This window comes from Alosa pseudoharengus, unplaced genomic scaffold, assembly GCF_046254945.1.
Source record: "Alosa pseudoharengus isolate Yale_2024_CS ecotype anadromous, Long Island Sound unplaced genomic scaffold, YU_APseudo_1.1 YU_APseudo_1.1_scf_4, whole genome shotgun sequence".
In the NCBI taxonomy this organism is placed as follows: domain Eukaryota; kingdom Metazoa; phylum Chordata; class Actinopteri; order Clupeiformes; family Clupeidae; genus Alosa; species Alosa pseudoharengus.
In genome coordinates, this window is record NW_027468774.1 from 25,951,454 (window position 1) to 25,965,550 (window position 14,097).

At 44.0% G+C, this 14,097-nt stretch overlaps 1 protein-coding gene across 2 annotated transcripts; it reads right to left on the minus strand.

The window, feature by feature from the left end:
• Nucleotides 1-635: 635 nt before the first annotated feature.
• On the minus strand, nucleotides 636-13,545 carry eftud2 (elongation factor Tu GTP binding domain containing 2). Of its 2 annotated transcripts, none has more exons than XM_076265568.1 (28): nucleotides 13,448-13,545; nucleotides 12,691-12,794; nucleotides 12,420-12,582; nucleotides 12,147-12,225; nucleotides 11,323-11,398; nucleotides 11,160-11,225; nucleotides 10,940-10,975; nucleotides 10,743-10,833; nucleotides 10,561-10,643; nucleotides 10,229-10,395; nucleotides 9,942-10,066; nucleotides 9,620-9,683; nucleotides 9,278-9,368; nucleotides 8,749-8,884; nucleotides 8,307-8,434; nucleotides 5,908-6,101; nucleotides 5,696-5,807; nucleotides 5,450-5,590; nucleotides 5,148-5,249; nucleotides 4,943-5,025; nucleotides 4,735-4,821; nucleotides 3,971-4,097; nucleotides 2,823-2,910; nucleotides 2,286-2,404; nucleotides 1,876-1,970; nucleotides 1,569-1,722; nucleotides 1,064-1,171; nucleotides 636-955 (listed from the first exon to the last, which is right to left on the minus strand). In XM_076265568.1, the coding sequence occupies exons 2-28, from the start codon at nucleotides 12,790-12,792 to the stop codon at nucleotides 860-862; spliced, it is 2,913 nt and encodes a 970-aa protein (XP_076121683.1). In that variant the 5' UTR covers nucleotides 12,793-12,794; nucleotides 13,448-13,545; the 3' UTR covers nucleotides 636-859. The 2 variants fall into 2 exon arrangements, with proteins under 2 accessions (XP_076121683.1, XP_076121682.1); XM_076265567.1 differs by having other exon boundaries at nucleotides 12,691-12,798.
• Nucleotides 13,546-14,097: the final 552 nt, after the last annotated feature.

Consider the following 14,097-nt stretch of genomic DNA (forward strand, 5'->3'; position numbering starts at 1 on the left):
TTGTTTGCTCTCCCTCGAGCTCATCCTCGTCTTCCTTCTCTCCTGCTACCCAGTAGGTCACCAGCCTGTGATTGTCCACATTCATTCATCCATACTTCTCTGACCTCCATATTCAATCATCAATGCCTCAAAGCAATTTGTCTGGGAAACAGGTCAGTGAGATCACCTGTAACTTATGTGAGGACACTGAGAAGAAGCGTCAGCATGTAAACATGTGGCTATTTGCAGCTGTATACAGTATGTGAGTTTGTAGATTTTAAATCACTTCCCTCACTCACAATTCACATATATTCCATTCAGATATACAAAGCCTGCATCTGGTTTCCATGTGCATCCGTATGGATACCCATCAAATGCCATATCCGAGCGCATCTCCATCAGAAACACTGGCAAAGGAACATGGAGACAGACAGATATGACATTCATGTCAAACCCTGTCTTACGCCCTTGTCCATCTCCTCCACCTCCGCTCTCTTACCCCGTTCAACACATACAGCCAACCAGAAATGCCTCTTAAGAACACTGTCAGCTCTTTCTGCTTGGTGTACACGCACACACTTTTCTTTGAATCTGTCCACCCCTCTAAATGCAGTTATGACACACACGTACACATAGCCAACCACATTGAAAAAGACTAACAAGAAAATCATGTTTATTTAGACAAGGACATTTTCACAACTTAATTACCTCAGACTGAAATTTAAAAAACAAGCCTATATTACATAGACCCACTCTACAAAATGGTATAAAAATAAAGAAGACCAAGACCGTGTTTGATTGTGTGTGTGTGTTTTCCGAGAGAAGGTCAAGGGGTTGTTGTTCCAGGGGGAAGTAAGAGTGGGGCAATCTCTCTCTCTCTTCACATGGGGTAGTTGAGCATCACGTCCTGTTTGGCCAGCTCCAACAACATAGGATCGTCGAAGAACTTGCTGATACTCACATCCTCGCTCAAGCCCTATTGAGAGAGATGAACAGCCGAATGTTACTTTGAAGCCTCGACTCAAGTGCCATTAGAGAGTCTCACAGTCTATCTGTGTGTGATTATGTGAGAGTGGAGTCTGACCTTGCGTCGGCGTGTTTTGATCATGAACTCCCGGGCCAGGTGAGGGGCAGGCTGGGGCTCCAGGGGACGAATCACAATCCCCTTATCCAGGGGATCACCCGGAACAATCTGAGAGAGGAAGCGAGGGGGTGGAGGGAGAGGGGAAAAAAAAGAGTCGTAGAGAAAAAAAAAGAATATAAGCAAAAGGAGGGAGAGAGACAGAAGGTAGGGCAAGAGAAAGAGTGACAGACAGACAGACAGACAGACAGCAAACCCATGTCAGCAATTCTGTTTTTTCAGCCAAAGCAAATGCTGAGGCAAATACAAGTCAATGCATGGTGCAACATCAACCATCAAAAACTACTAGACATATCACCTGAACACACACACACACATCACAGAGATGTCACATGGAACTGTGCTGCCTCAATGCAGCCCGACTGAACATCATGACTGTCACAGCACATGTCCTTTCTGTGTGTGTGTGAGTGTTTGTGTGTGTGTGTATTTACATAGGTATATTTACCTGCCAGTGGTGAAACACGCTCAGCGCAAATGCCTGCCCCTGAGTGTGTGTCCGCAAGTCTGTCTCAAAGCCGAAGGAGTCGATGGCAGGGATGAAGGCCTTGATGGTGTACAGGGGAGATCCGGGGATAGGTGCATCCTGAGTCACGTGCCCTCTGCAAAAAACAAACACAAACAAAACAAGAGAAGTCAGGCCTCAAACCATTACCCCATCTCACATCTTTAAAGTGAAAGTCAATCGGACCAGCAGTTTCTTAGTTATGTGTTCGGTGTGTGTGTGTGTGTGTGTGTGTGTGTGTGTGTGTTACCTTCTCCTTGCGAGTACAGTGTACACTGCCGACACACAATCAGCTGGGGCTTGAACCTCCACAAAGTAGTATGGCTCCATCAACCGAGGTGTGGCCTGGCAGGACAAGAGCCAATCAGAGCAGAGGATTAAGTAACCAATTAGCACAGAGCAGGGTATATGAGCACAGCCTCAGCTTGTGAGGTCCCTCTCTGCCATAAGGAAGTGATGTAAAAACATTTAGGCAACATAAGGAGAAAACAGGATTTGAGGTTGGGTGTGTACTCAGAGCAAAAGACTGTGTAGAGAGAATAACGTTTAGAGAGTAAGAAATAAACAAAGTGAAAAGAGAAAAAATCTACACAGAGAGCAAGACAGGAGCACAAAAGAAAGAGAGACAGAAAGAAAGAGAGATAAAGAAAGAAACCGTACCATGAGGAAGGCTGAGTAGACCACTCGTCGGGCGGTGGGGATGACCTGTCCTCCACCTCTATGCAGCGGCTCTTGGGCGATCACTGCGTCCAGGATCTTAAACTTCACATTACGGATGGCTGAGGAGAGAATGAGCATGTCAATTACTGCTAGGAAGGGAAAGTCTTGTGCAAAAGCCACACATACCGGTATATGACAGTTATGAGGGCCTGTGCTAGCTGCTGCCACCTAGTGGATATTCAGATGAAGGATTCAGGTCATAGGTAGTCTGCAGGGCTGAGCACAAGCTCACCAATTCTCAAACATGGAATGTCGGAGATATGATCAAGGAATGGGACTTCGCCATCATTAGAAGCACAGTGTAAAATAAAATAAACAGAAAACAGTGACAAGTGTGTATGTGTATGTGTATGTGTGTGTATGTGTGTGTATGTGTGTGTGTGTGTGTGTGTGTGTGTGTGTGTGTGTGTGTCTCTCGCTGTCTCTCTCTCACACACACACAAAGAGAAAGAGACAGAGAAAAGGGAGTGCACTTACGTTCATCACACAGTGGTCCCTCTCTCGTTCCCCACTGGAATCCCTGAACGATGCTGTCCTTCACAGAGCCCAGCAAAGCTTTATCCACCTACACACACACACAAACCCAAAACACAGCGAGAGCAACGTTAGCTGAAGGTGTAAAAATAGTGATCATTATATGTATGTATATATAATGCCATGTAGATTTGGTTGCTTTAGCCCCAGGATATGGAGTTTTATTCTTCCTCTTCCCCGTGTGCACGACATGCCTTTTGGGATTCTCTCCCCCCTTATCCAGGTGATCCTCAGCACACATGTGCACTTCATTTACTTAATTTATAAATTTAGCCTTAAATACCAAATTAAGACAACAAAGAACACGTTTTGTTGTATTTATCAAAAATGCACGCAACTGTACCAAACAAGCATAAACACGCTCACACACACACCACGGGGAGAGAGACAAATCCTACAGGCTTGTTTCCACCATCATTTAAGGTTCACAGTGCAAACACGGGCCGCGGGCTGTGCTGAGCCAGATCAGAGGTGTGAGCGTGTGTCTATTTGAGGGAAGGGACAGGGCTGGGATTTATTTGTTTACTCTGAGGGGCATGTTATGGGTTCTCTTTGTTTTTTTGGTTTTAACCCAGTGCATGACACCATGCAACATGACCATGACCAACAGTTGGCCTTCAAAGCACCCTACCATCCTATTCCAACACTCTACCCACCCACACACACACACACACACACACAATGTACTTTTCTCCAGTTCCAGTTTTCCATACATGAATTTGGAATTGACCAATATCACTTTATCAATACTGATACCAGAGCTTTTATCGATCATCATCATCAATATAATGCTTAGGTTGAAGTAAACCACACAGCATCTTTGGCTAAAACAATATTCCATATTTAAATGTATTCAAAAGCAATTTGGTAGATTTAGAAATGATTTACCATTCCTGGTGTTACTTCACTGATACTCTACATGAACACATAACCCGTTGTGGAAGAGACTTTTATTTTGATCTCAAAATAAACAGTTGTTTATATAATCTCTTAACACAATTTAAACCTTGAATCAGTTAACTTTTAATAACAGATCCAAATATAGATCCAGTTGCATCATCCAGTGAACTCCTTTTCTACGTCAGGCTTACCTCAGAAGGCAGAGTGTCGTCTACTAGAATGTTGGGGCCAGTGGTGTCAGGCCCGAAGGCCCAGATGGAACGAGCGGCCAGCAAATCCCAGTCGTACTTGGTCTGGAAAAACTCTCCCAACTTCTTTCTGTATCGCCAGAGACAGAGTCAAAGGGAGGCCAGGGAGGAGAAAACAGAGACAGAGAGAAAGAGAAAGAAAGAAAGAAAGAAAGAAAGAAAGAAAGAAAGAAAGAAAGAAAGAAAGAGAGAGAGAGAGAGAGAGAGAGAGAGAGAGAAAGTGGGAGGGAGGGAGAGAGAGATTAAATAGTGTGTAGAGTGTGTCCCTGGCTTGGTCACTCTGCAGATGTTGGTTATTCCAACCCAGATGGGTTCACAGCTGAGTCGCGCACACACACATTCATTGTCACACACACACATACACACACACAAACACACAAATACATTCATTCGCACACACACACACACACACACACACACACCCTTCCCAAACTGCACCTGCCAGCTGGAGTATAGATAAGGGGAACAGCTGGGGTCAGTTCAGGTTTGTGTGTGTGAATGTTTCCATGGTTGAGTGTGTGTGCAACAGCATCTATGAGATTGCATGCAGTTTAGAAAGCAGTCTACTGAAGTGTTACAGATATTGCCTGTTTGTTCTGCCTGTGTTCAAGCAGGTGCAAAGAGCAAGAAAAAACAAGTGCAGAGGTGTGAATGTGTATGTTTATGTGTGTGTGTGTGTGTGTGTCACTGGTGTCTAGTAAACGCACCTGTTCCAAGTAATCTGCACCACTTCGTTCTCAATGTCCTCTGCCAGGCCCTTCTCCAGTGGCTCCGCAATCATGGTGATCTTATTCCTGTCAATTAATACAGCACAGGACCAATCAGAGCACAGCAGTCAGCAACACCCTCGCTCCACACCGCAACAGTCCAGATGAGCTCTTACTGCTGACAGATGTGGTCTACAGAAAAACTCACTTTTTATTGGGTGTTTCGGCGAAACACTTCAGTGACGAGGTCTCAACAACTGTCTCACAGAAGGTCACCACAGGGTCAGCCACCTAGGTCAGAGGGCAAAGGTCATCAGGAAAACTCAGAAAGGTCCAAAATAAACCTCAGTACTTCATTCAGCTGGTCGTTTTTATTTATGAAGCTTTGCATACTTCACACAAGTCTGTCTTACCTTGATGTCAATTTCGGAGTACATCTTGCGCAAGTCATGCATCACACAGTCCAGGTAGAGCTCACCTGTTCCCAAGATGACATGCTCCCCAGACTCCTCCACCTACACACAGACACACTCCATTATTCACACTGTGTACATTGCAAATCTGGAACTGAGAGATGTTATTTAGGCATTTGAGAGAATTAGGCCACATGATCTGTAACCAATGTCCAGTCTATTACACCTCACTAACATACTGTTGCATTTGAAATGTTTGGTCACAAGCAGAAGCAAGCTAACTACTGGGGTGCGTTGATTACCTTAGTGGTCAGAGAGGGGTAGCTCTTGTTGACTTTCCTGAGACCGTCCAACATCTTGGGAAGCTCAGACGGGTTGACAGGCTCCACAGCGATCTTGATCACTGAGGCAGTGTTAAACTTCAGCGGCCTGAAGATCTGAGCCTGGAGATGCATTGCATCACACACACAAAAGTTGTTTGATTTCCACCATATTGACTTCATCTATATGTTAGTACTCTCTCTGATATATTGCCCCCTGATGCCTACCTCTTCATTTCCTCGAGGTTCTGTGATGGTGGCTGTTTTAACGATTGGCTGATCACAACCCTCAATTAGGATCCAGTTTCCTGCTGGGACACGGTTCACTTCGATCTGGTACCTGCAGATATAAAAACACACAAAACACAGGGAGCATGAGGGAAACAGGAAAGGTGTCCACTTTCCAAAAGTTGACAGACATTCACCACAATGTTGGTTACCTGGCAACCGAGATCCAGAGGCGGCCGACGGTGCAGACCTGCGAGTCCTCTTCATCCTCCAACGTGTAGTTCTCCCCAAGAACCTTGATGGGCTGACCCGCTTGCAGGGTTCCACTTAGAACACGTCCAAAGGCATGGAACTGGACCCCGTCATCAGTGCTGTACATCTTGGTGGTGTGGCACATGAGAGGGCCCTGGAGGAGGATGAGGAGGATGAGGAGGATGAAGAGGACAATGCAATCTTAGATAGTTGAAAACAATCAATTATTTTTTTCTAGCCATTCTGTGGTCATTCACTGTTGCTACTCAGTTTTCAGCTCCATGAGCATACGCACACACACAAGCAGAAATGTGGCTTAAGCCAGGAAGACTGAGAGCAAGAAATAATCATGAATAGTTTTCATGCATTTCATTTCACACACACACACACACACATACACACACACACACTAGGGGTGTCACGATTTCGATTTTAATAGAAATCGATCGAAATTACATCTCAACCTTGAACTTCGAACTCAAAGGTAGAATCGACAATGCAGCCACACCCCCAATGTCACGTCCAGCATGTATGCCATGCAGTGGTGGAATGTAACGAAGTACAAATACTTCGTTACTGTACTTAAGTACATTTTGTACACTAGATATGCAACGGTGTTCTGTTCCCTGAGCATATGCTTGCCTTTCTCTGTCTATTATCTGCAGTGTTAGGGCCTCCTCTTCGATGAGATTGCTAGTCCGCGGAGCAGCGAAGTTACAGGCTATGCGCGTGCTTCTGTCACACGTCTGATAATTTGTGGCACAAATGAATGGTAGACTATTATCGAACCGCTGGCCGAAAGAAAAGGAAACTAAACGTTTTCCAGATTAGGAAATATTTCTTAATTGTGTGTGATCAAATAAAGAGGCATAGTCTACAATTGGGGGTAGTAATGTTGCGCGTCTGCGCAAATGAAACTGAACCTGATCATAAAGACACCTTTCTCAACAACATTTCTGTTCAATCTGGACCAGCAGAACTGGCATTACGATCCACCGGACGTTTCCCTTGTCTACCCCGTTAAACGTGCTTTGCTGAATGATATTTAAAGCTGCAGTTGGCAAGATTCTTTTGATCATATTCACTGAAACCGACACTATGCTCCGACAGAACAAAATAAATCAGCCGGTTTTAGAAAAAACCCTGCACTTCTACCTCCACCTAGAGTTATTTGTTTTGCAAAAATCCACAGCTCCCGGTTCTTCTGGTCCAATCAGAGCAGGGCTGTGTGAGATCTGACTGTCAGTCACAGTCTGGTGCACACTGACGAGCACAAACTCGATGAGAGGGTGCTCGGTGGTAGTGGGGGAGGGGCACGAGAGTTGTAAACATTCAACATTTTGGCTAAGTCCCCTCAATCTGTCAGACTTGCCAACTGCAGCTTTAACTCAGCAGATCACCCTAGTATTGTAGAGTTGTAAGTCAGAATGTAAACTGGGCCACAGATGGTAAGCACAATTACATAAGCCTTAACCTAACTAGCCTAGTATAACCTAATACTAGCTTAATTAAAATGCCACAGTCCATACTTTTTTTTATTAGAATATAGATATTAAGAGAATAAATCATTATGCAAATACATTTGATTTTAATACATAGTACATTTAAAAGCAGGTACTTTTTACTTTTACTTAAGTAGGGTTGTCATTGTGGTACTTTTACTAGAATAAATATTTCTCTGCTTATTTGTACTTTTACTTAAGTACTGAGTTTCAGTACTTCCTCCACCACTGATGCCAAGACGCAAAAATACTGTACACACACGTGCTGAACTGCAGCATCAACACTCCTCTAATTTTAGGCTGCAGCCAGTTAAAAAATACACATCAACCGACCGAAATCGAAGCCCCTCTTGCTACTCTGAAATCACCGGTGTGGAAGTATTTTGTCGTTCATTCACGTCAATTAACACTAGCTTAGCCTACTCAACTTAACAAGTGAAAAGATGATCAGTCCAAGTTACAGTTACAGTCCAAAATTACTTTAAGGCTTAAATGCACATTGATAAGTACATATTCCATGAACCATAACCTTGGGTCTCTTCGTAGTGTGCTGAAACAATCAAATTATCATTCTGTGTTGTTTCATTTCACTATGTTCACGTCTCTGTTTAATGTTTGTTCTGTTTACAACCTCGTGGTTGGAATGGTTTCAAAATAAAAGCTCCCCGAAACAGAATAGGAAAAGGCCAAAAAAAAAGTAAATAACATAAGGAATGCATTCATAGTAATATTAAAAAAAGACCGAAAATCCAATCGAATCGTGACTTTAAAATCGAAAATTAAATCGAATCGAGGATTCGGAGAATCGTGACACCCCTAACACACACACACACACACACACACACAAAGATGCTTACATCTGGGTCACACTCGGTCATTGCCTCCGCCAGGTCGGAGTCCAGGCCGCCTGTGTAGCTGTGCTCAATCTTGGCTCGAGCCCCTGTCTGGGGAGACGGGATGTGCTGCACACACATGTCCACAAAACCTGAGAGAGAGAGAGAGAGAGAGAGATAGATAGAGAAATAGAGAGAGAGAGAGAGGAGCACACATGGGTCAGAGGTCAGTGAGGCCAGACAGAGCAAAGGGAGACCCCACAAACGCAAAGGGAGACCCCACACACGCAAAGGGAGACCCCACACATGCACAGCAGACCTGCAGATTAACAGTGAAGATAAACTACCACACAATGGGCAAATACACACACACAAAATCTCTGGGCACCTCTGACCGATTGTATGCATTTGTAAGTGTGTGTGTGTGTGTGTGTGTGTGTGTGTGCGTGTGACTTTGTCCACACACCTGTGAACTCCCCAAAGAAACGGTTGCAGACGAGCCGGAGCAGCGGTCGGATGTTGAGCTTGAGCTCCTCTTTGGTCAGGTGGATGCCCAGCTCGTCCAGCACTCGCGGCAGTGATGTGTCACAGTCCCCCACCACCTGCAGCGCACCAGGGAGAGAGTGAGAGAGGGGACACACCACACGCTTACCACCCCTGACCTCCAGGGCCTTAATCAAACTCTGGGAGCTTTTAAACTCTCCACTAGATTATTGCATTTTTGTTTTGGTGTGTTCGCTTTGTGACACTTTGCCAGATACTGTACATGTAGTAAATGGATTAGAAAAGAAACAACCCCCAAGACAACTTGGTTTTCAGTGGTTTTAGAACAGCTAAGGACTTTTCAGGCACGCTGCTTCACGTTGTACTTGTTCTAAAAGCACTGTAAACCACATCCTCCTGAGGCTTATTGCTTAATTTAGATCTGAACCCGTCTAAACCCCTGGCTCCCCTCCACGGGGTGTGTCTGCAGAGGCAGCGCCAGCAGGCCTCACCTGAGACAGGATCTTATAGAGCGGCTCCAGCACAAACTCCACAAAGCTGCGCTGCGAGTTACTGGTGGGAGCCTTCTTGGTGAACTTCCGCCTGATAGATAGATAACAGATAGGGAGGGAGGGAGGGAGAGAGAGAGAGAGAGAGAAGGGGAGAGGGAGAGAGAGAGATTGCATTTTTCTGTAGGTTGGTGATGTGGTTCAATTGCATTCTATTCATATACAAAACACTACAAAAAGTAATCTCTACATCTCTGGACTCTACATCATTCATATCATTCAGTGGTTTATCATGACCGACTGGCTTGTCCTTTGGGATGTTGATGGATAGTATGTGGTTCTCACGTTTTTGGGTTGAAGTAAATGTCGCCCCACAGCCTCTTGGCAAACTCTGTGTAATTGACATCACCTACAACAATCACAAAAGATAAAAGACATCAGTATGGACATGTTGGATCATATTTCTGAATTCTGTTATAAAACAGAGTGGGATATATGGGTAAATACATTGGCATGCATATAGTAAAATGTTATATTTGTATGCATCAATAATTATTTTTGTTTATGCATTCTTGAAAGAGATCCAGCATATGCTTGAGAAACCCAACAAACACTGGGCTATGTGTATATGTGCAAACTAACTAAATAAATAAACCTCTTCTCTTACCATATGTGTCTGAGTAGATCTTGGCGAAGGAGGCGAGAGTAAAGCAGGTGCTGTACTGAGGGGAGGCGAAGCACACGTTGCCCAGGAGAGGAGACACCACCAGGCTCTCATCTGTGGAGTACGTGCTGCAGGACAGAGGAAAGACATCAGACAAAAAGACCTCAAAGCATGAACTTACTGTCTATTAGTCAAATGACCCCAAACGATCTGCCACCTCCAAGAAGACCCGATCCAACCAGCGGTCCAATCAAAGGTTACAGAACACCACTGATGATGGGGGTATGTACCTGAGCATGCCGTTGACCTCGTCCACGATGTGGCGCAGCTTGTAGTAGGCGTCGGTGGGGGGGAGCTTGAGCTCCACGATCAGCCGGTCGATTTTGTTGATGCAGATGGTGATGGCCAGGCGCTCCTGCACGGCGTGTTTTATCAGACGCTCCGTGTTCAACATCACCTACAGGGAGACACACACCAACACCTGAATGGATCTTTGGCTGCAACTAATGACACACATAAATGAATACAGCTAGAATCTCACAGAACACACTGAAGCTAACGGAGGAGGGTGGGGGGGGGGGGGGGGAGGGGTCTAGGGAAGGATAAGCTCAACACCACTCACGCCCTCTGCAGCATCGATGAAGAGCACGATCCCGTCTGAGAGGCGGATCCCTGCGGTCACCTCATCGGAGAAGTTCACATGACCTGTGGGGTGACCAGGAGACGCTCAATAATAAGTTAACTATGAACATGACGGCACGATCCAAAGCCTGAGTGTGCATGTGTAAAGATGGCTGGTCATACCTGGTGTGTCCATGATGTTGAACAGGTATGATTTATCCCTGGAGTCAGGAAGTACCATTGTGACAGGGGTGCTCTTGATTCCAACTCCTCTCTTAGAGGTAAAATAACAATGACAGTCACAAAGAGGAAAGATTTAATTCATCCATACTCTAGGCAAAGAGTAGGTAAGGCTTAGAAAGATATGACAGGGTTCTCACCTCCTGCTCAGTGAAGAGGATGTCTGTATAACGAAGCTGCAGTTAGTAAAAGCATACAAAGAGGATTAGAAATATGGGGGGGGGGGGGCAGTTACTGTCATGTGGAGAAAATTAACATAATACGTATTGGAATATCTGTGCATATCAGACTTTAGTGTATGTGTGTGTGTGTGTGTGTGTGTGTGTGTGTGTGTGTGTGTAGTCAACAGAGTGCACCAACATCTGCATCATCTCTCTTCCGGATTTCTGGGTGAGTCTGTTCAATCAAGCAGTCAACAAAGCATGTCTATAGAAAAACAAATGGAAACAAATCAGATTAAAAATACTAATTGTTGATTGGATACATGCTGCCTAGTGACTGTGCGCTTGTGTGAACCTCTGACCTTTCCATGATGCAGGTGACCACAGAGCGTGACATTCCTGATCAGTTCTGGATTGTCCATCAGATCAGCCAAGAACCTGCAGACCAGACATACATGCATGCACACAGTTAGTAATACTGCTGCCTAAAAGGTAAGTTACACATGCATAGGCTTTCTTTGTGTGAGCTGGCTCTACAACTAGTACTTGAATGGTGGTAATCAACTTTACTTTCTGCTTCAGAGTTTCCCATAAAAGGGGTGGTGTTAGAACCATATCACTAATTACAGATGGAGATGTCTAAAGCCACCTAGGCCTATTTCAACAAATGATTACTTCTGTGCATTCATTAAGACATGAGAACATCATCTAGAGTGATTAATCTGACAGTGTATTGGTTGTTTTGATATTTTCATGGTTAGCAGTCTTGCATTTATCCATATCCATTTATCCATCCATCCAAAGATTTTTAAACAGGTGGAGCTCTGCATGTAAAATATTTGACAGAAGCACCTAGGCATGGTGATTCCATTTTCCAAGATAACTGATTGGTCAATAGGCGGTGCTTTTATGTTTTGTTTATGTTCTTTTATCTCAAACATAACCCACTACAGACCAAGTTAAGTTTATAGCATAAATTACCATGGTGATCTAGCCAGGTTAAGAGAGAGCTACCTTCATGTTATTGCAAACCCCGGCTTTCAGTGCAACGTACCTCGCTAACCCACTACACGTCACTTTATACTGCATGTATGGTCATTTTCAAATTAATACACACAAACACACTTTACATCAAGTGCAATCTGCCAACCTTGTCCTTTCACTGTGAAATAACAATATTACTTACTCCATGTCATAGACAGTTGCTGGTAACTCCTGCTCCATGAGTGTGAACTGTTTGGTTTTAACAGGCTTAATAATGGGCTCTGAATGGGAGAGAAAGTCAGAGAATCATAACATCATTACCATTTCAGTAACTTATGTCTGCATGCATATTGAAAGTGTGTGTCTGTTGATGACCAATGGGTAAAAACTGTGTGTGTGAGTGTGTGTGTGTGTGTGTGTGTGTGTGGTTACAGCCTTTGACATTAGACAAGTACATGCACCACAGCATTCTAACCTGTTAAAGGTTGTGTGTCCTCCTCTTGGACGATAGTCTCCACTTCCGGTCCATACACCTCCTCGGCTGTGGGATAATATTTCTTGTCCTCATGCAGGACCACCTCCATGCTAGGGACATCTTCATCTCCTTCTCCTGGCTCATCTTCATCATCTTCATCTACCTGCAGACATCGAAACACATCTTTTAACCACCACATTTCTACTTTCATAGAGACAACACAAATGGGACAAAAATTAAAAGGCAATATCAATAAAACTGTAGTGCACACCTCGTCGATGTCCCTGTCCTCGGCCTCCAGGTCATCATCCTCGTCTGAGTCCAGCTCTGGACCGATGTAATTACCAAACTCATCATAGAGATCTGCCTCCATGTCTTCCTATGAAAAGAAGTAGCATCCACCCATTACAACATTCTCTAATTTAGTTCTATCAATTTCTACATTACATCTAACATTAGTCTACTTAATGTCAGTTGATTTACAGCATGTCTGTGATGATTCTATTATGTTAGTCTGTCAACTGCTACTGTACTGCATTTTCCTGAAGAATTGAAGAATTAACTGAGACTATCTGCGCGTCTACCTAACTTCATCTGAGCAATTTCTCAAAATCTTAACTAGGTTTACAGGCCATCTGAGACAGAGCAGATCTTCATAGATATCTGAGGAATTACTTCTAACCAGGCTACAGACAGCTGGTTAGCTCTTGAAATCAGCCATATCTCTTTATTAAACGGCAAATAACGTTTGTGTCAAACCATCATTTTCTAAAGCATTGAGCCATCAACATTATATCGAGCTGGTAAACACTAATCATGTCGAAGTTAAGATCACAGCCGTCAACGCAGCTTGCTAACCTATGAATGAACGGCGTGTTTGCTAGCCAACATTAGCTCAGCATTAGCTAGGAAGCTAAATGTTAATGTTACCAGGTACGATCTTACATTCGTTTTTGAATGAACTGTATTCTCACATGGGAGCATTGCTTGACTGAGATATGCAAAACAACATAAAATCAGAGACTCACCTAGGTATGAGGACTAACTACGACCTTAAGTTGAATTAATACAGCACAAGATCGTGGCACTGCTTACTGCATACCGCCACAACACTGTGCATCCAGCGGCAAAGCGACGGTGTAGTGAAAGGACCCCAAACAACGCATGAGAAACGAATGAATGCTGCCCTTCAATCAGCCTGAATACAAACAATTTTGTAAGAGTCGTCTAATGAAGAACCACACGTCCTACTAACTCAACGAGGGTTTCCTAATAATTTAATAAGTTCTTTACACATTGCAATTTTAAGAAAGCAGATGATTTTAGGTTAAGTTAAAACATCACTACACAGGAGGGAACACATTTCAGACGCGTCTGTGGAAGCCAACTGGAGGCGTATCGCTATTCCGAAAACACAGGGAACTCTGCGTTTGACACGGAATGACATAGCCTAGCCTAGGCTATATCAGCTGTAGGCCTATTTAGGGTACGTTTCAGCATATAATTAGGCTATGCTTATAAATTGACTTCATATCAGCGTGATGTGTTACTGTGGCACTGGTGGCAATAGCCTTATTGTGGCACTTGTCTTTTTGTTAAAGATATTTTTTCATTTGCCTGAGGTAGGCCTATTTTTGTTTCTCAGAACATCTTCATGCTTTCCTTCAAGGTTGGATTT

Excerpts from the sequence above, each read along its gene's own strand:
- eftud2 (XM_076265568.1), bottom strand. The coding sequence starts at position 12,792 with ATGGAGGCAGATCTCTATGATGAGTTTGGTAATTACATCGGTCCAGAG. Across the intron at positions 11,226-11,322 it reads GTCACCTGCATCATGGAAAG|ACATGCTTTGTTGACTGCTT; the intron begins GTCAGAGGTTCA and ends GTTTTTCTATAG. Across the intron at positions 4,822-4,942 it reads GCCGAAACACCCAATAAAAA|GAATAAGATCACCATGATTG; the intron begins GTGAGTTTTTCT and ends ATTAATTGACAG.